General features: G+C 36.1%; 1 protein-coding gene across 3 annotated transcripts in view; it reads left to right on the top strand.

The window, feature by feature from the left end:
• Nucleotides 1–24,958, top strand: part of RPS6KA3 (ribosomal protein S6 kinase A3) — a 78,125-nt gene that overhangs the window by 14,693 nt on the left and 38,474 nt on the right. For all 3 annotated transcript variants that reach the window (XM_066313947.1, XM_066313946.1, XM_066313948.1), the window contains exons 3-4: nucleotides 20,575–20,691; nucleotides 22,821–22,902. In XM_066313947.1, coding sequence (XP_066170044.1) covers nucleotides 20,575–20,691; nucleotides 22,821–22,902 — 199 coding nt within the window. The remainder of the gene's footprint in view (nucleotides 1–20,574; nucleotides 20,692–22,820; nucleotides 22,903–24,958) is intronic.

The raw sequence follows: 24,958 nt of genomic DNA, 5'->3' as shown, positions 1-24,958 counted from the left end.
CTAATATTGTGCATAATATAGACTACAGTACTCACTTGAATTTTTGTGTATATTAGAATATATCTTTGGGAAAGCATTGGTTTGTTAATTTATTTTGACTTGTGCCGTTGCTTGATCGTTTCCTTGTTTTGAGTCTGTAACTTAACTACTGTATTTGGTTTACAAGGTGAGGTTTTGGTGGGGAGGCTGTGAAAAGAGGTCAGAGGGTTTGCACCACCATGTAGGACAGAGCCAGATTCAACCAGCTCCAAAATGAGTCCAGCCCTGGCCAAAGCTAAGCCCATTAACCATGTAGGTGGAGATCTGTGATATCATGTGTATTGTAAAAATTGCTGCGTTGCATCTGTGAGGGTAAAGAGGGAAAAAAGTGTGAGAGGAATAGCCCTGCAAGACACCAAGATGAGTGAAGGAGGAGGGACAAGGAGGTGCTTTGTGTGCCAGAGCAGAGATTCCCCTGCAGCCCCAAAGAAGACCATGGTGATGGAAGCTGTCCCCTGCAGCCTGTTGGATTACAGTGGGGAAAATCTCCACCCTGCAGGCTGTGGAGAACTCCACACTGGAGCAGGTAGATGTGCCCTGAAGGGAGCTACAGCCTGTGGAGAGCCCATTCTGGAGTAGGCTGGGAGCAGGAACTGCAGCCCAGAGAAGCCCACAGAGGACTAGGTTTTCTGGCAGGACTGTAGCCTGTGTGGGCCTTAGACTGGAGCAGTCTGTTCTTGAAGAACTGGCCTTTGTGGAAAGGATCTGTGCTGGAGGAGGGGAAAGCTGAGGAAGTAGCAGAAAGTGTTAACTGACTGCAATTCCCGTTCCACCTGCGCTGTTTGACAGAGAGGAGGTAGAAGAGTGATATCAGCCTTAAAAGAAGGGGAGGGTGGAGAAAAAGGTGGTTTTAGTTTCATCTTTGTTTCTCAATGTCCTGGGAACAAGTGAAATAAACTTCCCCTAAATCGATACTCTCTGGCCCATGGTGGTAACTGGTGTGTGCTGTCTCTGTTCTTAAGGCAGTGCATGAGCTTTTCTTCTACATGTCCTGCTGAGGAGGGGGGATTGAGAAAGTAACTGAGTGGGTGTCTGGCAGCCAGCTAAAGTGTATCCCTCAAAATTATCAAACTTCTCTTTCAATAGTTGATAACTACAGGATGCTTACAAATGTTTCCCTGTACCTCCTTTGGAAATTTCCAAACTGCTGCTTTTTTGGTGAGCGACTGATTTTAATATAGTATTACCATCAAAAAGTTAAAATGTTTCTTTAGTATTCTTTCTGTCATGCTTGAGCTGCTTGGTTAAGATTGTTTTAGCTTTTTCATGTCTTGGACCAGTATTTTAGGAGTATACTTTGCATTTGTTTCTAGTCTGTAGTGAGTAAAAGGTTGCCAATTGTGGTGTAAATTAATCTAGGGGTTTTTAAACAAGACATTACTACAGCTGCTCAGTCAGTTATAGCTGGAAGCTAGCCAGTGCTGTTAGTCAGGTGATAAAATACTACTGGAACTGGGATGTGAGGGTCTGTTAGTGCTTCATAATCTGTTTTGGTGCAAGATACAGCCATTTAAAATTACCACTGAAACTCATTTAAGTTGTTCTGTTTAACTTTGCACTTGAATGGACTTGAGGCACTTACATAATTGCTAACAATTTAAGAAATTTCTCAGCTGTAACTGAGGACAATAGAATGCCTAGGGTGTACTAGCAAATCAGGTAAGAAGACAAAATACTTCAGTAGGTGTGTAAAATATGCAAGTTCAGGATAGAAAGTTGCCATACGACTTTGGAGATAGAAGGTGAAAACTTAGAATCTGCATCCTTTTGTTGTCTTAAGTAGTTGGATAGAATGCTGATGATGCAAACAAGATAGGAAGTTTAAAATAAATATTAAAACTTAACACAGTTCTGTGTACATAAGGACTCTCTCTAGTATTCTGTGTATCAAAAGAGAAATTGTTTCATTACACCTGTGTTCTTTTGGTCAGAAGTAAAATTAATTAACAGGAAAGCCTGGATTACATGGCTGTGATTGAAACTTGGTGGTAGTTTTAGGAAAAGCAGGAAATATAAAGATACGCATTTCTAAGGAGTCCAAGATGCTGTATGGTTCAAAGTCTTGCTTCTTTTAAAAGGGGAGTCATTCAGTACTCCGGTTTTATTGCAACAAGTGTGCTGATCATATCTGACTTTATAGCTTGTTGCCAACATTTTTATCTGTATCTCATAAATGACCTGGGACCAGCAGGAAATAAATGTAAGAACAGCTGGCTGAAGCTGAACCTAATGTGAAAGCTTAAGTGGACATTATTGAAAGGGGAAGCTATTTAAAGCCTTTTATTTGCTACCTTTCTCACTCTTGTGCTGTCTGCCATTGCTTTTTGTACCTCTGTGTCCATAGAGATTGAGTAAATTAACTGAGCCAATTAATTGTTTTGAGCTGTTGCAATTGTGCTGCATGCTTTATTGCTAGTTAAAGCCAACCAGAAACTGCAGCTAGTCTAGCAGGTGGCTTCCCATTTTGTGTGCATGTGAAGATCATATCATATTTGTGCTGTGTTCTTTATGTTCGGTGATCTGGATTCTGTGTAGCTAATAAAACACTTACTACAGCTGATTTATTACCATTGCATTCTACTAGCTTAAGCCTAATTATTAAACATATGAAAAATATTAGGTTCTAAGAATTTGTAAAAAGTTTTCTTTTCACTAGAAGTGAAGTTTTCATTTGTAAGTTGCAGGAAAATTTCTTTTTGGTAACCTGCAAGGACTAAAGGTTGTTATTTATTCAGTACAAGCAGAAGTGGAACCTATTCAGGCTTAAACTTGTGATGAACCTCTCTTCAATGCAGGTGGGGGGGTCATATTACTACTACCCTTGACTTCTTGCTTTGGCCCTACTGTTAAGCAAGCAGAATTAAAGCATACATAAAATTAAAACTAAATCAAAACAAATCATATTGAAATATGCTGATTGGGGTGATAAAAAATTAAATCTCAGTGGCTGTCATCTTACTAAAAGTATATAACTAAGGTCACAATGATTAGTCAGTGGGTAGTCAAAAGACAGAGTAAGAAATGCTTGCAAAGGAGAAGTCAGTAGTTTAAAAAGCCTTTTTCATTTATTTTTTCCTGGTAGAATTTCAATAACATATCTGTTTGTGATTAGGAGAGGTGAAAATTAAGACCATTGTCTTTCCAATCAGTGTTTTTTATTAAAAGAGTTTATAAGAAAAGCATAATCTTTAAAAAGGCTTTAGAATACATTGGGAAAATAACTTGAAGCATGTGGACGATACAGTCTCACTGTTGAAGAATGATTTGGATTAGTGAGTGCTGAGACTCTGTATTTTACATGCATGTATACCATACAATTTCCACTAAATCTATAAAGCACTGGAGTGGGGATGTCACGATAAGGAGAGGGGGATCATTCATCAGTTACAGCCATGGGCAAAACAGCACCCATTACTCAAGCAGTAATACTAAATCCGGAGTAATCTGGGGTTATCTCATTTGTTATGTCTTCATCTGTGAAAATAATGTGGGATGAGAATGTTATTCGGGAAATTTAGGGAAAAACCATAACTAAACTGATGGATTTTTAGATTTTAAAACATAAAGGCTTTAACTAATTTTTAGATTTACCTCAATTTCTAATATTCTGTGCTGGTGAGAGCTCAATGTTTCAGAAACTTCTGTTTGCTTTTTGGCAAGCTGAAGTACCATTTCAGGAGTGCTCTGAACTTCTGCTGGATATTCCTGCTCTGGCGATCAGTAACAGTTTCCATGTTTAGGAACAGTCGTGTTTGTTTATCATGACAGTGAAGACATTTCTGGTGATTATTTCAATATGTTTGTTTTACTTTTGCTAATACAACCTTAATGTTTTAATTTTCTGTCTGTACTTTTTTGTCAGTTTTTTGATTAAAATTTTTGTCTCTGTGATAGAGGCTTTAAGACATAGCTATAATTTCTTAAACATTAGGGAAATGTTTGGATTCACAAGTGTTCGTAGTCCATAATCCTTCTCATTGTTTACAGACTGATACTTGATTTTACCTGAAACAGCTACTTGTGTAGCTTCTTGTAACAGCTTGGGTTACAAATACTTAACTTTTACTTGAAAGTATTCTGTAATTCTTACATTCCATTTAGTGTATTCTACAAAATATACTTAGATATAGATACTCATGTATTTAACTCTATTTTACAAACAAATAACTAGATTCTCGAACAAATAAGCTTTTTAGGCAAACAATTTACATCTGTAAAACTTAAATCCAGTAATTTCCTTCTCAATGACCAGACTTTGCATTGTAAAAGTCAGAATGCTTTTGTTTGGTTGGTTTGGTTTTTTGTTTTTGTTTGTTGGTTTGTTTTTGTCAAATATGATGAAAGTGGAAATTCATAATCTTCCAAAGCATTCTACTCTGCTGAAACTTGAATGAATTTTGTTACCGATTTAATGACATGGTGCATCTTACCTATCTGAGAATGAACTTGCAGGTCCTCATGTAAGTAAGGAGTTATAGCATCCTTGTAAACTGCAGACCATTTGGTCTGAGATGGTAACTCTTAGATATCAAATTAATGTGGAGAAGGGAAGCCTTGGAATACTTTTTTCCTCCAAGTGTACAGGAAAGGTTGCAGCAAAACTTTCATTGATGTGTTCTACTGGATTTTCTGAGTGACTTATTTTGCATTTAGTGTCTTAGGTACAGAATACTTTCTGGAACTTGGTCAGAAAATTTGAATAATTTGAGAGTGTAAGCAATGTTCAAAGTCAAGCTGCTTACTTTTTACATAGAGAGAAAACAGATGGTAGCCCTGCAAAGACTGTAAACTGACAGATGGAAGCTGCCACACCCCCTGTTTAATAGAATATTGTGGCTTTGGCAATACAAATGTATTTATTATGAAGAAAAGTATATTATTCGGCTTCTGAAAACTTAAAAAATTAGCTCTCTGTTCCTCAACTGTTGACCTTTGTCAACGAAGGGCTTTTCATTCCATATATGTATTGCTTCTTTGTTTTTTGCAAATAGTTGAAAGCAATCCATACTGCAGAGAGTTGCTTTTCTAACACTGTAAAGACTTAATTTGCATTGTTACACTTCTCAAGCTGAGAGTATTGTCAGCTTACCTGATGGACTCCACTTAGATTAAATATTTCAGCATCGAATGAAACTCATGGATTCCCAAATGTTCTGTATTACTTTGAGAGTTCCTCAGCGTCTTTCAATTCTCTCACTGTCTGTAGTGCCTGTGAGCTCTGTTGTCTTCAAAGTCTAGACAGCATTTCTCTTAATTTTTGTAAGCTCAGATCATCTAATTTAAACAATGAGGAGGGGAAGATGGGAGATGAACTGACTTTATATTTCTGTACTGGAGGAGAAGGAAATGCATTGTGCAAGTGGAGTTCTATAATTGACAGAACTGTGACTGACAGGCATACCACATTCCCTTTGTTTTGGAGGCAGTTGTGTTTCCTGATAAACAAGTATAGTACAAATCCTTATCAAAGATTCTAAGGTAGGGAGGCAACTTGCTGGAGCAATTTGTTCTTTTTATCAGACTTTCCTGTTGGGGACTGCTGCCCTCTAACCTGCCTTCTTCATATACGAAGGAAGATTTAAAAGGGCAAGCTCTTTTCTGAGAGACTTTCAAAGTGAGTTGTGCAGCTTATATCTTAATGTTTCTGGTTGGCTGCTGGTGCTCTTTGGGAACCATGCAGGCTGCGTTCTCCCAGAACACAAGAAATTTCTTCCACCTGCCAGACTCACGCCAGTTATAGGAGAGCTATTGTTGTGAAGTAACCCCACTGACCCCTGAGCACTGTGCTTTGTACTTCTCTGGGAGGTCGTATAAAAGGTTTGGGAGAGCAGTAGTCAGTAATTGTACAAATATTTCAGTTGAAATGCCTTATTCATGTCACCCTTAGCAGATACAGCGTATCTGCAGCAAAATGTGCTCTTACCTTTACAGCCAAAAGATAAGAAAATTATTAGTTACCCACAGTATCTTTTCATTTTTAAGGAATATTGTTGTTAGAGCAGCTCTTACCATTTATTCTCCATTTCTGCCTTTAGCTTTTTTTGGTACCACAGAGTTTAATTTAATGACTTGAAGATTCCTGGTCACTCTGCTTTTAATATAATTGTATCTATTCTTGACAAGGTAAAGGCAGAGAGCTTGAATGGTCTCCCATTTATTTATTTAAATTTCTTTTAAGTTTTCCAAGTGTAAATAACTATATTGCTGTTAAACTGCAAAATTAAATTATTGAGGTATTTCAGTTTTGAAGGAGGAAGTAGCTGCAAGTTTGAAACAATTGAAGAGAGGACAGCTTCAAGTAATTTTTATGCTACTTATGAAATATTTGAAATCCTTGTGTTGCAGTAAGCTCCTTGAGTTCAAGAAGCTTTGTTCATCTTGAAACTAATACTTTATAATTCTTCATGGTGTGTTACTGCTGTTGTAGGAAAGACTGCTTCTTCCAAAAAGGCTGTACCACACTAGACTGTAAAAAGCACATTGAGCACATTGGCATTGAGGACTTTTGAGCCCTCAGTTGAGTCACAAAGTCCTCCTTTGTGTAGTAGTAGTTCCTGAAGGCCTGTGTTTATTGTAATTATAATGATGTATATTCGGTACACAGAATTTGAAAGATTGTCCCTGCAGATGTTACACAAATAAAGACCCAGGGGAGTACAAGAGAACACTAAAAGGACACAATTTTGCTTCTGGGATATGGCTAAAGTCAGGTCTTTATTTTACCTCTCCATTTTGACAAGAGGATCTTGGCCCGTGCTGGAGAGATGTGTAATCCCAATTTAAGGGAAAAGCTGGAAACTGATACTGTAGAGAGCCAGGATGTGGGATAGAGATAGCAGCAATGTGTTCTGTCATTTAAATTACTGGCTTTGTCTTCTGAAGAGGAATTAAAATATAGCAAAAAAAGCAGTAATCCAGATATTTGTTAGAACCTGGTCAAGGGAAGCTGTCTGCAGGGTGGGTTTGTTTTCATGTCTTGTGCAAGCCGGACTACTGTATCTTGCTGTATATTTCCTTTGATATATAGTCACTAAACGGAATCACCTGGATATGTTTATAGCTGAATACTTGTATATGCCTTTGACTAAAGGTCTTTACTTGCCTTTGTTTATTACTTGAATAACAGTCTTGGTCCACTAAAGGAGCCTGTATTTGGAATTCATTGTTTTGACAAGTATCAAAAAAGCTAAAGATAGTGTTAATATTCAGGAAAATATCTCCCATACTAAATCTAGAGATCAAATTAAAAACTTCATCTCTTATTCTTTGAAGTAACTAGGTTGAATTCAATTTCCTAAAACATTTGAAGTGTTTGGGGCTTTTTAACATTGAAAGAGGGCTTTTTTTACTTCAAGAAATTCACACTCTACAGAGCAATACAATATTGGTGCACAAGTCAGACATTTGAGCTGGGCAATCCCATTCAAATATTTTTGCAGTTTGCCTTGGCCTAGAGCATATGTGTAGCATTTTCTGTGTGCAGGATTTCAAAGGACTAGGCACAAGGTCATTTTGATCCTCTAACTAAAGTCTAGTGAATAAAAACAGTCTTTGGGCATTGAAGTCTGTAAGGTAGTGATATGTGAGATCTTAAAATATTTTGTAAAGTTAAATTTATAGAAATACAATTATCACATATAGGACTTAGAATACTTGCTATTGTGCTTAATCAGTGAAATGTTGCGTAGTAGTGTGATTTCTGAAAGAGATCCTGGTCTCTTTTGTTCTTTTCTGGGAACCAGGAATCAGTAACATCTGCAACAGCCTGTTGCTATCAGGCAATCTGCTTACATTTCCTGTGCTGATCTCTATAAGTATGAGCAACATGAGTACCACTGCTGCCCAGTCGTTCTTTATCACAGCTCTGTGTGTGTGTGTGTAATCAGTGTCTTTTTTAAAATGTCTTTTCTCTTTTTTTTTTGACCTTTTTTTCCCCCCTTCTCTCTCCCCACCCCCTAGCTGTGTCTGACTTGCCTGACAGGAAATTTTCTAATTGCCGGAACAGCTGGTCACAGCAAAAACGCCAGGGTTGGTCTTCCCTGCTAGACTTATGATCGCTCAGTCAGAAAATCCAAACATCATGGTTTCTCAGTCATGTTTAAGTTTCTGGCTCTGCGTGTTCGCTCTGTTCGGGTGAGCTTAGCTTCTTATTTAAGAGAATAAGGGGGGAAGTTTTTCTTTGATTTAACTTCTAATTTCAGGGCGATTTTAGTCTTTCACTGCTTAGGGATCAGTGTGGTTTGGATACAAAGCGTTTTGTATTTCCTTTAAAAAAAAAAAGTCTGTGGTATGTTTATGTGTTATAGAAGTTTCTAAGATACCTGCTGACAATTTAGCCTTATTAGGAAATTGTTATCTGTAGTAAATAATCTTAACTTATATTTCAGGGGGAGGTGGAGGGGTTATTAAATGTGAGCTTAGCTGTATTTTTTCACTGAGAGTCAAGTTTTATTAAAAACATTTGTATTTTTAATACTCGGTGGTTATTTTAATAGTTACATCTTCATATAGTACTTTAGACTAAAATAGGACTCTGTGTGTGATAGTGAAAATATAGTGATATTACTTATATTTAATAGTGATATAACTTATATTTAATATATTAAATTTACTCCTGAAATGGTATGAAGCATAGTGATGCTTTCATAAAAGTGTTAGGGTTATTTCAACTTTTAAATGATAATTTAGTCATAGCAAATGTTTAATTTATATAATCTGTCTTGTTAGGCATATATTTAAGCATTAAAAGTTTGGTTTAATTTGAGAAAAAATACTAATTAAGCATTGTATGATCCCAAGCACTGTTTCAGAGGTATTTAACATTACATGTAAACATGCAATGGGACAGAACTTTTTTATTGTTGGAAGTCAAATCAGTTTTTACATTTATCCATCTGTAAGTCTGCAGATACTTTCAGTGAGGGGTTAAAAACCCCAAAACCCCATGACCTTCTTGTGTAATGACTTAACATCTTAAGTGAAGATCTATTAACTTGTAAAAGCAGTAGACACCTACTAGTCCATGTGCTGGTTTAAACAATCTGTAATAATTTTTGCAATGCATATTAAAAAATGAAATGGAGTTTTCTGCCATAAGTGAAACACCAGAACAAGACATGAATGTGGAACAATAGAACATAGGTTGCAACATAATTAAGGGGTTTTTTTATGTTAACCTTATAAAATAAATATTTATCAAATTATTGTCCTGAATTATAGTTCTTTTCCACAGGCAGAAATTCCTCAGAAATTTAGTCCAAAAATAACATTGCTTTATCTACTTACAGCAACCTGGTTAGGTTATCATCAACGTTTCTGTTAATTTTAAAATGCTAGGTATTGCAGTCCAAACTAAAGGTTTTCTTCCCATATAGATTTCAGTGTACGTGTAGGAAATTGTGATAATAAACCAGGATTTGTAGTTTTCAAAGATTAGTGCTGAATATAGTCAGAGATTATTTTTCCTTCTAAATAGTTTGTGGCTTTTTAATTTTTAATTAGTCTTTTTTAAAATTGTAATTCTCTGACATGTTAGTGCTTACAAAGGAGGAAAAAAACTTATATCCGAGTTACTGGGAAATGAAAGTTCCACCCAATGAGTATTTTTTTCCAATGCTGACAAGCACATTTCAGTTCATGAGATAATTTTGTGCTGTTTGATCAAAAGAGAACTGCATTGCAAAACTGCTTTTGGTGACACTGACTTTTTAAAAAGCTTACAGGAATTCCTCAGCTTACCTGCCAAACACCCTACTGCTCACACTTCCATTGGGAAGGAAGAGGTAGTGTCCTATTCCTGTCCTGGCCTTTTATATATTCATTCTTAGGAAAGAAAGCATTTTCAGAATTATACTCCCAGCCTGGTGAACCACATTTATCCCTAGGGCCTTACCTGTCCTCTGGCTTGTTTCTCTGGTACAAGATTTGTTCTTCAAACTCCTATCTTCCTTCATCTGTACAACCAAAAGGATGGGAGTTCTGTCTCAGTAACCAGCTCTGCAGTCTTCATTCTGTGAGTTGGCTATGTGGAACAAATACAGACACAGGCATTCTTCTAGATCTCAAAATGGTTGCAGAAAAAGCCAGAAATGAAAATGAGTAGAAAGAGGGTAAGGAATTAGTACATAAATACATTTTTTCTTTGTTATCTCTACAAATTGTTTTTCTTTGAGAGATTTAACAATTCACCAATTTCAAACAAAGACAAGACCTGAAATTAAACATTTACAAGTAGAGTTTTCTTTCAGGAAATCTTTTATCAGGTAAAACAATAGATGCTGTCAGCAACAAGTGATATGATGTTAGTTGAAATTATAAGGTTTTCCATCTTTTTAAGAGAAGCAAAGACATAAATTGGGAAAGCCTGTATTTCTGACTTTAGATATCCACACTTAGAACTTCTGCTCTACTACTCTTGATTTTCTTTGGTAGTAGTGCAAAACAGACAACATACACAGAATATTTATTCTTAGGTCAGCTTGACTCAATTTTATGCATGGTACTGCTTTGCTTTTTGTTGTATTGGAAAAATTGCTACTTCAGAAGCAGGATTTTAATCAGCTTTTTAGAGCAATTGTTTGTGTATGAGCATATAAGTAGTGATTAGTTCTATTAAGTGACTCAAATTGAATGTTAGTCACAGCTATAAAGAATGGCTTTTAGTCCATGATTTAGCTCACTAACACTGCTTACCAAAGCAGTGGGAGATTATGAAGTACTTGCTGGACTGTGAGTTTTATTTTTAAGGTAGTTTTGAATTGGAAGGTAGGAGTATAAAAAGTATAGAATGTATGAATGTGTATAAAAGGTGTCTAAGATATTTTAAAATACCTAGACTGGTGCACTCTTCACATTTTTAATTCCCATTTTTACCTTAATGAAGATTTCTATAAGCTCTAATACCAGAGGTAAAAGTAATTAGTTTTCAGTTTTTGGCTCCTTATTACTTCAAAAAGTATAGCTCAAAAGGAGGTTTCATTTCTGCAGCTAATGATGAAAATCCTATGTTTGTAACAAGTTGGGAAAGTAAAAATGCATCTAGGAGACTTCCTGACTCAAGGGAGGGGAGGAAAAGGAAATTGTGTATATGAGCTGGGGAACTGTGCCAACATTGAGTCATCCTTTTAAAATCACTTGATATCCAATAAGCTGACTGTCCTTACAGGATATAACTGCGTTATGTAACTTCAGCACCAAGGTTTAATATCATAGTCAATACTTCAGAAATGGTTTATTAGATTATGGCCATCAACATTATGATGCCTGTGATAGACAAATATTTTGCCAAACACAGCCAGCAAAATGTCCAGCAAAGCTCTTAGCAGTACAGTGAGGGCTAACAAAGTAATGAAAGGCAACCTATAACCATTGTTGGAGTAGTGTTAAGTAAATTGCTGGGGAATCCATTTTTCTCTTTTCAGCCTTATCTGTGCTTGTAGTGAATGTACATGTGCTTCAGGAAAATGCATTTGTCTGAAGGAAGTAAAACATTCCTGAAAAGAGATTGAGAGGGATGAAAACAAAGCTGCTACTTCCATAATGAAAAATCTGTGTTGCTACATAATCAATATTAACTAATGAAAAATGGTAAAAGCAGTATCTTTGCTACTGCACATTTTTCAAGAGAAAAATAAGATCACAATTAGCTCTTTATTAATTGGATTTGCTTTTTTGAAAATTGTATCATCAACAGCATACACTGATTTTAGGACTGATATACTGATTTAGGTATTATCTTGAAAACGGCTGATGTTTGAGGAAGGTGTTCAACAATATGGGCAGTATGGTTTTGACTTAATTATTATGATTAAAGCTATCAAAAAGATCTTTTTTTTCCTCTGATTCCTGGCTATAGAAGTTGAAGTTCCAGAAATGTGATCATTCCTTATGGTGGTTCTGGCTATTTCTCATGTGTGAATTATCCCCATATAAAATAGATGCAAAAAATATTGCAGTTTATGTTTTTAAACAGAAAACATTCCTTAAATAGTTCCCTAAACAGTTTCTGATGGGATCCCACCAACATTTTCTACTGTATAGTAGGGTCTGTTGAAAAGAAGTAATAAAGTCACAGTATCGGCACAGTTAAATGTGAAATGGTGTATTAAGAAAAACATCTTGCACAGTTTGGGGAGTGACTTGAGTTTGTCAGGCAGTGACTCTTGGAAGGACTCTCAGAACCACTGAACAGCCCCGTGCCTGGTCCCTCAGCAGCTGGGCTCACTGCAGGTCGAGGCAGGAGGATTGATTGTGGCTGGAAGCATGAAGCCCATTGCTCTATGTGCAGTATAAATCAGGGATACAGAGGCTCCCATAATAACATGAACAATCAAGTAGTAAAACTAAAAAAAAATTCAGGGAAGACTTTACCAGAACATGAGCTGGAAAAACACTTTACAGTGACAAATCTGAAATTAAGTAAATTAAGTCATAACTAAGGCTAATGTCAGTAAGTAACTGTATTTCAAAGATGGTTCTGTTTTGTACCTTCTTTACTCTCTTAAGACCAGTACAGAATTAACCAGTAAAGGTGAAACCTGGGTAATGCTGGAACCAGGATAATCAGTATTTGAAATAATTTCTCCAACAGTTGCTTAAGATGGCTTAGCTATTATAAAGGTTTTAATTATTTATTGAGATTAAAATTTGTTAATCTTCTTATCTAATGCTTACCTTAAGTCAAAATCTTAGCCTCATTTTTACAGTTTTTGGTTAGCATATCAACAATGTTTGATATCTGGGAAGAACTTGTATGATTACTTGGACCCATCTAAGGATTTGTTGAATGTGTCAGATTTCCCTCCCACTGTATTTTGATGAACTCGAGTATGTATAGCCACATCTCTCCTAGTCATGTGTGCTTCTTACTGGAAAATGGCAATTTATTTAAAAGTCCTACTGATAGTCAAGTTTTCTGTCAGTTCCAAAAGCAAAGATACTACAGGGGTTTCTTTCTGTCCAAAAATTGTGCTGTAAAATTCAGAGATTTTATTTAAAATGAGTGTGAGGTTAATGTTTTGTCCTTGTTCCTTTTTTATGTCCTTTATTTTATAACTTCCATCTCTGTTAGATGCAGAAGGGATTGGTATGTGGCCTTTTACTTTCTTCAACTATGAAACCTTTAATTCTGATGTTACAGGTTTGATGTTGTATTTCTTGCTATATTTTGTATAGCCAGCAAGTGTGCAGAGGGGAAGTTTTTTGATCAGTATTTAGTCATCTGCCAGCTGAAATTCACTGCACTTCTGAGGAGATTTTCACCTTCATCTGGGTAATGTTCATTTTGTGGGAAAGTGAACATGCAGCCAGTCTTGCTTTTACTCACACAGTTCTTGTGAGTCCCTTCTTGTAACAGCGTGCGGATGTTGTGTGTTATCTTCAATATCCCCTTCCTGATGCAAAGGACTCAAGATAGGATAGTTACTCATCACATGTCTCACATAGTAATGACTTCAGGGGTTTTCTAAATTAACCTTTTGTAAAGAGAACTTTCTTAGAAATGTGTTGCTGAATTTGTTCCAGGTGGAACTTGGGTATGGTGAAGGAGTAATTTATTTTGTTTTAGCTACTGTTACTCCTTTTTTGTCATCAAATAACATCCATTTTCCACAATAATGCGCCTCAGAGTAATCCAAAAAGTAATGTCAATCCTTTCGAATTGTTTCTACATGTTAAAAATAAATAGAATGTTCTTTCAAAATTTAATTTATAGGTACTCATGGCATGTACTGCACACACCTATCTCTGCTCTTGGTATGATAAAGAAATTAAACCCGCCAGATTTTTTGTTATTCTTTGTGTAGTTAATCAGAAAGACTTTTTTTTTTTTTTAAATCTGACACTATTATAATAAAATAAAATATTCCTGGACCCTTCCAACCCCCAATCTTGTCTTTGTTACCTTTGGCTATCTTGCTTGTGGTCAACTGTTTAGTTAAACTTCACTGAAGCTGACAGCAGAGACTGCAGTCAGTCTTTCTGTTCAGGATGTTTTAGAGTCATGTGCTATTGACTTTAATATTTTAACATCTTAAGCTGTAAATGTTTCCTTGTACTTTTTTTATGATTTTACACCCCATAAATGTCATCTGTGAGTTGGAGCAATTTAAGTACACCGGTCTTTTTTTTTTTTTTTTTTTTTTTTTTTTTCACTAAAAAATTCTTCCTTTTTTTTTTTTTTTTTTTTTTTAACATTTTTTAGGTAGTTGCTGCATTCTTCCTTTGGAGTAATTTTTGCATATCATAATTTTAATTTATACTTTCAGTACATTGAAAAGTATATACTCAAATCTTTGTCACTCATCACAAAGTTGTTGAACTAATTGTTCTTTTAATAACTGTTATCTAAAATATGCTTTCATTAAGATTTAAGTGTTTGAAATATTTCTAGTCATACTCCTTTAATTTTGAATATCTAGAAAAGGAGAAATCTGTCTTCCAGAAATACCTTTCCTAAGTAAGCATTCCATACATATCAGCAGTTTATTCTTTGATTTTCTGTTTAAGTTAATTCACATCTAGTTATTACATCTCTTTAAGTAAATTCTTGCTGAATTTCCTATTTCTTTCCTGGTATTTTGAAATTTCTTTGCCAAGCAGTTCACATTTTCACATGTTCACATTTTGCTTGCACATTTTTTTCAGAAAGCTGAGGCTGAGAATTTTAGGTGCAGTGAGACTCCTATGGTGTTTGGATGTGCTAATATTCCTTATTCTGAATGGCTTCCTCTTCCTGCTATGAGTAACAGCACAGATCTGATCCTGTGCTGCCTATTTAGATAATTCAGAGTATTTCCTTGTGAATTATTTTGCCAACATTGCAGCATACACTTAGATTTTTTTTTATTATTTTACTCTTTAGTTAATTGCTTCTCTGTCCTTGTTACATAAAATTTGTGGAGTAAGAATCCCATTTTTTGAGGTGTTATTTAAACACTTAACGAGTGTCACAATGATGTTGTGGGTTTTACTGGTAGTTCTCCTAAATACCAGTTCAGAGTCCAGTTTTGTAGTCCTAGACCAGCTTTTCAGCTGTCCCTGGAACATGCTGCTCAGAAAAAGGTCTGCAGATAACATACAGCTTGTTCTGCACTGATGAGCTTATTCCATCCAGCTCTGCATGGGCCACTTCTTTACACAGCAGTTTTCAGGTCTCCTACTGAAAATTCAGAATTCTGAAGGGTAAATTGCAAAAGAATCTGTGTATAGATAAACTCATGTTTTTCTCTTGCTTTTCTGGGCTTTTTCGTTACAACGGGGAAATATGTACCTAGTAAGACTCTGTTTCTACTTCCTTTAGGGTTTGAAATCTGGTTTTCTTTTAACATATTATCTTATTTTAACAGTTAGTTGTCCCAGTAATAAGATCTCAGAAACAAATACAAGTGTTTTATGTTGCAGCTGAGTTAATTTACTCTTGAATTAAAAAGTGAAGGTAAAGGAAATTCACATGAATTCAATTACTAGAAGCAAAATGAGGGTTTAATGTTCATTAAGTACCTAAAATATTGGGGTTTTTTTCAACAGCATGATTAGGCTATCATTTTTATAGCCTGATAATGATTAAATAGTTTTTCAGTGCTTCCCTAGAAGGTCCTTCTCTTGTTTTACCGGCAAGTGTGTTTCCTATTTCAGTTTTCAGCTGATTACTTAAGATAAAAGTGAGTTGCCCTTGGTGTTGTAGAACCCCTCCTTTTTTTTTTTTTTTTTTTTTTTTTATTTCTTATAAAATTTTCATTCGGATTTTATTTGTCTGTGCCATATGGTCCGTTTGATGTTCTTTCCTATGTGTATGTGTGTGTTCTTGTGCATGGACATATATTGTGAGGTATATTACTATAAGCTTTCTTATATGGAGACATTGCCCAGGATAGTTCTGACTTTTGCAGACTCTATGAGTACAGGAAATTAATCTGGAATATATAGTATTTTAAACTCATACCTAAACTTGTTTGTCACTCACTTCCTTTCCAGGCCAGTGTTGATTTAACACTATTACATGGTTAAAGAAACTCAGCGTAATGTTACACCTTCTGTTTGTTTCCTTGTATTCTGTATTTAGTTTCACTGTAGTGGAAGCCAGTAGCAATCCCGTAAAAGTTGACTCACGTGGTTGTTTTGGGGTTTCTTATTTAAATGGCTTTCTGAGGTAGTGTAACTTTCTAGTGTGAAGAAGGTTTTGACAGAAATGTGTACCTAGAAGAGATCATGTCTTAAGACTTTTATTTTGACCCTACTGCAATATAAGGCTTGAGAAAGGGAACTTTCCAAGCTTAAGAATATCAGAAATAAAGTGTAGGCAGTAGGGTATAGTTGTAACTGGAAGGAAGACCACACCGTTGCAACTGGTGAGTTGACTGTCTGTACTTGTGTAAAAGTTGTCAAGGAATGGAAGAAAGGAGAGGAGGACCCAAGTATTCCAGCATCTCATTTATTTTCGATTCATCACATGGGACAAATGTTTTTGCCAAGTACCAGGGAATAATCAAACAGTTCAGTACCAGATGGAATGGCTGGCTTCTCTTCCAGTTTACTGCAAGATGGCATCTATCATCTGATGTAATTAGTGCAGTTGGTTGAGAATAGAGATCTCTTTCTACAGTGTGTAAGACTTGTATTTTAATTCAGGCAGATAGTGAGGCTTGATTTACCTCTGCATATAATTTGTGTTTCAAAGAAGGCTTAGCTTTTGTATTTTAAACTGCTTTTGCAGAACACTGTTTAGGTTAAAATAACAAACGTTCAGCAGTTATGTCAGAAAAGGAAACTACAAATTTGTGGGCAGCCACTCATCATAAATCTTGCTCCCAAACAAGTGTTACTGACAAACTAAAGTTGGATATCATTTGAGTTCCTTTTCGTTTAAAGCAGAATTCTGTTAGGTTGGCCTTTTATGGACTGAAGAGTAACTGAGCCCTGAGAAAATGCAAAGTCTGGGAATATTCTCTTGGTATCAGGAATGTGAAGTACTGGTTTGGGGTTTGTTTTGTTTTTTAGAGGATGCTCAAAATAACCACTGGAAAGTTGGTTGCATAATAATTGCAATGCATTCAAAAATAATAAATTTTGTTTGTATATAGAGCGCAGGTTAATATATTTTCTTTTATTTTTCTTGTTGAGTTTTGTAATGTGTTTAAAGCAATATAGAATCATAGAAGGGTTTGGGTTGGAAAGGTCAGCTAATTCTATCCCTCTTGCCCTGGGCAGGGACACCTCCCACTAGATCAGATTGCTTGGCCTTAGCCAGCCTTGTTTGAACACTGCCAGAGTTGGGGCATCTACAACCTCCCTGGGCAATCTACTCCAGTGTCTCACCATCCTCACAGTAAAGAATTTCTTCCTAATACCTAACCTGAATTTCTCTCCTTCCCATTTGTACCCATTACTCCCTGCCCCATCACTACAGTTCTTGATGAAGGGTCCCCCATAGCTTCCCTGTTAGCCCCCTTCAGATACTGGAAGGTTGCTGTGGGGTCTCCATGCAAACTTCTCTCCTCTGGGCTGAACAGGCCCAACTTTCTCAGCCTCTCTTCACAGGGGGACATGCTCTAGTCCTCTTACCAACTTCATAGCCCTCCTCTGGACTTGCTCCAACAGGTCCATGTCCTTCTTATGTCCACCTGCTTGCTTTGCATCTGTGAAGGAAATAGATAAAAATATTTGAGAAACTCTTTAACTATTTCACATGTTTTTGACTTTCCCAAGATTGCCAGGGAGCAAATAGATAAAACAGTTAAGCAGAAATGGATCAAAGTATCTGAAGTAATGTGTACTTGGCAGCCTGTTTTGCTGAGCTGTTCTATTCCTCCCTTGGGATTCTCTAAGATTCAGTGGGTGGTTTAAGTAATATGTAATCCAACTGATCACATACTAATTTAAAAGACAAAACTAGAAGTGTCCACCAGCAATTTATTCCTTTGACAAGTAAAGGGAAATATTTCTTTCAGACTCTGTAAAGATTCAGCTGGGAGTTCAGGATGTTAACTGGGATGTTAGCCGGGAGTTATTTTCTCCTGAAAAGAGAGTTCAGGTTATTAGGTGGAATACTCAGCATGCCTGTGTACACACACGTGCAAAATTTTGGCTGTCTTCAAGTGGAAACAAGCACCTAAACTTAGAGCATATCTTGGATTTGTCTTGAGTGTTCTAAAACTATTCTTGAAACTATATTCTTCACATTAAAGTATCTTTTTTCACTTCCTGATTTTAAAAGTTGTCAGCATGCTCTGTGCATTATTCCAAATCATGTGCTGGACACACAGTCTCAGGATTTCTTATGTGCAGCTTGTTTCCAATTTTGTAATCTTTTGAAAGAAAGAATCTTTTGAAGAAGAATCATCAGTCTGGGAGAAGTCTGTGTTGGAATATGCTGACCTGGGTGAACAGTTGCTTTGCGTTTATATACAGTACTGCAATGATCAAATGCAAAAGGATACTTCCAGCACGAATTCGTCACATTTTGCAGGATGATTGAAAAACTTAAAAATCAGCTCTTGAGAAACACAGATTTAGAACTCTGCCTCTACTAACCTATCACTATAACTAATTAGTGCACATTTTGATGCATATAGATGAAGGGAAAGACTGGAACATGGAATACATACTTTTAGAGGAAAATCATAGAATATCCTGAGGTTGAAGGGACTCATCAGGATCATTGAGGTCCAGCTCCTGGTCTTGCACAGCACCATCACCAAGAGTCACAGCATGTGCCCAAGAGCATTGTCCACATGCTAGTTGAACTCTGTCAGGCTTAGTGCTGTGACCACTTCCCTGGGGAGCTCTTCCAGTGCCCAGCCACCCTCTGGATGAAGAACCTTTTCCTGATATTCAACCTTAACCTTCTCTGACACAACTTCAGGCCATTACCTGAGGTCCTGCCACTGTATAGTTAGAGAACACCTAAGCAGAGAGGTTGTACATAAATCTGTGGGCCCTGATGGGATGCACATGAGTGCTGAGGGACCTGGCAGCTGTCATTGTGAGGCCACTCGTGATTATTTTCTAATTATGATAACTGGGAGAGGTGACTGAAAACTGAAGGGAAGCAAATGTCAACTCCTGTCTTCAAAAAGGACAAGAAGGAGGATCCAGGTATCTAGGATACAGGTTGGTCAGCCAGGCCTTAATCCCCAGGAACATAATGGAGAAACTAAGCATTTCTGTATACATGGAGGGGAAAAAAGGTAGCTTGGGGTTATTCAGCGTGGATTCACAATGGTGAAATGATGTTTGACCAGCCTGAAGGGAGAGTTCAAAGAGCTTTTGTTCAGTGCTGCCCAGCATCAGGACCAGAGGCAATGGACAAAAAGGGAAATTCAGGAGTTTCTGACTGAACATCAGGAAACACTTTTTCACTGTCAGGCTGGCTGAGCCCTGGCACAGGCTGTACAGAGAGGTTGTCACCATCCATGGAGATATTCAGGTCCTGGGCAGCTGGCTCTGGGTGGCCGTGCTTGAGCAGAGGGTTTAGGGTTAGACAAGATGATCTCCAAAGGTCCCTTTTCATGTGAACCAGTCTGCAATTCTGTGAAACAGGTCTGAGAGTTCCTCATTAAAAAGGTAAAAAGTATTTTCAGATTATTTTATTTAGTATAGCCCATAGAAGAAATAGAGAATCAACAAGAAGTTAAAACTATAGATAGTATGTTGCTTTCTGTATGTTAACTAAGAGTCAATTGTCTGTTAATTTACAGTAGATTGGATTACAGGAAGTGCCCAGAGAGATCTTCAGATGACATTAACAAGAATGCAGGGGGTTTTTTTACTTGATGCTGATAAGCTCTAAAATTCTTTCCTTGTGTGGCAAGGAGTGTCACTTTTCAGGGGATTTTCAAATTTGGTGCAGAAAACACTGAATTAAGTGCAGAGCACAAGAATGTAAGATTAACTGTTGCTTAGAGCTTTCTGGTGACCAGTTTCTCACAAAGGGGGAAGAGTTGAAGACCAGGCAGCTTTTATAGGATAGACTCTACTTGAGAAGAAAAGCAGAATACTTTCTTCAACGGAAATTTGTCAGTGGCAGGTGGAGCTTGCTGCTGAAGTGTGGGTGAAGAGTGTTCCTTTTGTGGAAATGTCTTGAATCCCACACTGTCTTAAACACTGCAGCATGGTGGTCCTCATTCGAGTGTTAAAAAGGAGGGCTTTCCAAAGACACCTGATCCATTTGCACTCTAGGTGTGCTTTAAGATGACTAAATTCTTAAGAAGATTGGTTTCCATTAATTGGTTGTGAATTTGGAACAAAAATATGAATTCTGTAATATGGACTCAAGAGAAAAAGCTTGGGAATTGCTGACTTCTGTCAACTGTTATTGTCTGGATCCTGAAGCATCTCTAAAAGTTTAAGCTACATTTGTACTGAACTAGTGATGTCTGTCTTAATTGTGCAGATAGGATTGCTGAGTGATTTTTTGGCTATGGTTGGCATTGTCTAGTTCATTGGGTTCAGTGGCACTGGTCTTTTTCGACATATTGTGAATTTGTAAATATTTGTAAACCATTAATCTAAATTTATTCCTCTGTCTTCCTCTGCCAGGAAGAAGGAAGTATCAAAGAAATTGCAATAACTCACCATGTAAAGGAAGGACATGAGAAAGCAGACCCTTCACAGTTTGAACTTCTGAAAGTGCTAGGACAAGGATCCTTTGGAAAGGTTGGTAACTGGGCTCTTGTGGAGCCAATGATTCAGAAATATAGCATTGAATATTGGTTGTGAAATATTTAGAACAGCCACAGTTTTACATTAAGGCAATGTTGCAAGTGAAAACTGCTTTCTAAATTAGTGCTTATTAGGCACTGTAATTGTGGCAGATCTTTTTAAAGCAGTAATTTTTTTTACATGTTAGCATGATATGTGGATTTCAAAGTTCAATAGAAAAAATGGCTTGATATTAAATAATTGGGTATTTACTGTTAAAATGGAATGTCATTCTTCTCTAACTATTCTCTATTTGTGAGGGTAAGGGTTGAAAGTGTTTTTTGATAAGTATTCCTTGTTGCTTGCTAATGGTAGGCCATAACTAGTACAGAAGCTGGTTTTTGTAGCATGTTGCAACTGTAATGAACAAATTTTAGGCAATAATGGCGAATAAAGTAAATGTGATACACCCCAGTCATGTTCATTATCTTTCATAATTTGATTATGGTGCAATGTACCTTGATATTCATCTGAACATCTGTTAATGACTCAATGTTTCTAGCATTTCACGAGTACTGAGATCTCACGAGGCATAAATTTTTTATACTTTTAGTTGTCCAAATCCATCTTGAAAGCGAAATATTAGGTTCACATGGCAAGACAGATCATCATGACTGAATAGAATATGTAAGGCAAGACAGCAGAGCCTTTACATCCATTTTCAGCCTTAATTGCAGTTGTGAATGTGATGTTAAGCTCTGGCATGTAAAAAATCCACCTTAGATATGGGGGAAAATTAGAAAAATAGGTCCAATTCTCTCTTGGTGGTAGTAAGTTACTGTTAGTCACATTAGAGTTCCAGTAAAGTTTGGAAATCTATGTGCTTAGAAACTATATAATTTTGTACTCAACTAGTAAGAATTCACTGGGAAACCTGATTCCAAAGGTTTGATTTAATCCAGAATCATAACCATAAGTTTTTATTTGGAAATCTTCAGATCACGAGAAGTAAGCTGTTCACAGGCAAGGAGAAGTAAGCTAATAAATGAACATTTCAGCAATCATTTTTATTGATAACACTAAATTCAATTTGTTAATGGGAGGCAGAAGCAGGAATGGGAGTTTTAAAAAAGCAAAAGTAATAAACTGTCTAGCTAACTCAAATTTCTGCAGAAATGCCAGTCTTGTCCTCAGTTGTCTTAGCCTTTATGCAAAAATCATTAATATTTTAAAAAAATCTATAAATCATTTTGTTCTAATAATTTGTGAAGATATCACTGTTTCTCACTTAGTTTAAAAAAAGTAAATCTGCATGCTTTTGAAGGTCTCTTGATGATGATCTGGTAATCCCTGGGTAATGCAAGGGATGTTAACATAAGTGAGAATTTGCACAAAACCAGACATCAAACTGGTTTCATAGAACATGTTTAACTTCATGTACCACAACATGTCTCTGTATATGTCCATAGCCAGAAAACCTGCAACAGTTGGGTTTTTGATTTTTTGTTTTCATTTCTAAATCTAAAATTTGTCTCTACTGGAATTAGTTTTGTGTTAAGGGTATTAAAAACAATACCAGTCAAGAAATCCCATGACCCTGAGGAAGGAAATGAAACACCCTTTAATTGAAGCTGGTTGTTCTTTATTGGTACGTGCAACACTAGGATTTTTTTTTTTTTAATTCTTTGGTTATGCAGTGATTTATATAAAAGTTTCTGGATCAAATTTTGTTCACATATTTATTGTCATATCTGAAAATTATTTTATTAATGCATTTGCTGTGCCATCCTATGAATTTCAATAAGATAAAACTAGAGATGAATTTTAAAAGCTGATTTTTGTGTTTCAAAATTGGATGAACTTCTTAGATAATCCTTTTTTTTTTCTTTTTTTTTTTGTTACTCACTGAAATCACTTAAATTAGAGTGAAACTAATTTGGCAGAGTATCTTGAATGAACCTTTTAAATTAAGAAATAAAGGAATAGAAGGAAAAAAAATGAAAGGAGATTTGCATTTGCAGAATCTAAAACTATCAAATAGAGTTTCATTGGAATCATAGTGACTACTTGAATTTCATAGGAAAATACATTAATCTGACTTGCTTTTATTTTCTTTTAAGAATTCTTTCTAATTTTTAATGCAGGTCTTCCTTGTCAAAAAAATCTCAGGATCAGATGCTAGACAGCTTTATGCAATGAAGGTATTGAAAAAGGCCACCTTGAAAGGTAAGCATTGTTTAGAACAAGGGAAGAGAAATAAAAAAAGATAAATCAGGGACATTATGCCAAAACCTATTCTTGACACAGGTGCTGCTCTAAAGCTTGTGTCTTAGAGATTTCTTCTCTGAACCAGGAAATAGCAGAATACACTGCTTTGCCTCATAAAGCTGGGAGGTTATAAGGATTAACAATACCATATTGGTAGTTAGAGAGGACAGCAGGTTCCTTCCCGAGCCGCTCTGCTTAGGTGATGGTGGGTTAATAGAGTGGTTGTGTTACATCTGCCACCTGACTTGTTCCTGATCTGTTATTTGAAACTTAATATCCTTCCGTTTTTCCTTTGCTGTGTGTCACCAAGGATACAGTTAATGCCTTTTGCTCAGTTTATAATTAGGTCATGATGTTTAAAAGCACATTATATCGGCTGTTTTATTCTAGAAGTTCTTAAGCACATGACTTCAAGTCTTTTTTTTGATACAGACAATAGCTCCAAACTCTTGGCATATGATCTCAATGTAGACTGTATTTTATAAAATCTTAAGTTAATCATCTAAGTTACTTGAGGAAAAACAAATTGTGAAGTGATCTGTTTCTTGGCTGGTTTTGATCTTGAATGCTATCACTACTAAAGTCTGAGCCTGAACAATCTCAATTCTGTCTCAGATAATTCTGTAAGAAAAAAAGAAATAAGATATTTTTACCATAGATCAAAATGAAAGTTATCTTTCACACTAATGCCTTAATCAGACTGTATGCTTGTTCTTTATGCCATTGTTTAATAGTTTTGTGTATGTGAAGTTCTTCTAATTTATGACTGTACTGAAACAGAAATAATTTTGGTATGGCTCCAACAGCTTATAGTGCTTTACCTATGTTATTGATTATTATATTGAATTTTAGTTTTAGCGTATTGTTTTATTGCAAAGTATTTATAGAATGATGGAGGGAAAAAAACATTGGGTTATGAACTTTGCTGAAATGTTGAAATTTTTTCACTTAAGATCTAGTGCTGAATGTCACAGATCTTCCACTTAAAACTATTACAGAGGGTGTGTATTTGGACAGTTTCCTATATTTTGATTGCTTTGTGTTTTGTGGCACGTGTCATTCTCATTATTTACTTCCTATTTTTCTGAATTTGATTCCCGCTCATTTAAGGTACGTTAATATCCTCAATAGCCTTTCGTTCCCCAGCCTGTTAATAGCTCAGGACTGGTCAAAGGTCACTCAGCAGTTGCTTTTTTAAGATGTTCGAGGGCTTCTTTTCATCACCTTTTGACTGCACTTTAACCTTGTGTAAAAATTCCAGTCCAAGCTGTGGTTCTAGTTTTGCCTACAAGATGGGAGAGCTGATAAATGCTGAAGTTGGGAGCACGACTTTTAATTGGGGAAGGAGACACTCTGAGGCACTAAGAATTCAAAGATGCAAAAGGGTTGAGCAGAAAGGTGACACCATCAGGAGGATGCCACAGTTCTCCACACTTTGTATCTGGATTATCAGATGCTTTCCATGCACTGCTTGCTTGTGATTCATGTTTTTGGAAGAGCAGAGTTGCAAGCAAATTAAGGTTACTGTTTAAACTTTAATATAGAATTAACTGGAATTAGTTCTGTCTTTTATAATTGCAACTTTTTTATATTTATAATACTATACTTTTAAATAATACAGCTTATTACTTGATTTGTCTGTTTTTTTAGCTCTTTCAAATCCATTTCATAAAGTTATTTTTGTGCTCTATAATGAATGATAAAAAGACCACATTTGAAAACAGTGTACCTGATCCACAAATCAAAATTAGAGAGAATATTTTCATAGAAATGCAGCCAGAACACATTTATGTAACTACATAGTCCAGCTTCTTAATGTTTAGATCAAATCCAAGAACACATACATATAATTTTGTTTACTGCATAGACTAGTTTATTAATACACTCTGATAGAAGGTGTTATCTTTCAGTGCCCCTTTATGATGTGGAGAGAGAAACAGAGCCAAAACATTGCTAGAGCATCTGGAATCAAATCTGTTAAGAAAAATCCATGCTTCCAATAGAATGCATGGAG

The sequence above is a fragment of the Sylvia atricapilla genome, chromosome 2, assembly GCF_009819655.1.
Source record: "Sylvia atricapilla isolate bSylAtr1 chromosome 2, bSylAtr1.pri, whole genome shotgun sequence".
Classification (NCBI taxonomy): domain Eukaryota; kingdom Metazoa; phylum Chordata; class Aves; order Passeriformes; family Sylviidae; genus Sylvia; species Sylvia atricapilla.
The sequence above is the reverse complement of the archived record's forward strand: the minus strand, read 5'-3'. Positions and strand labels throughout refer to the sequence as shown.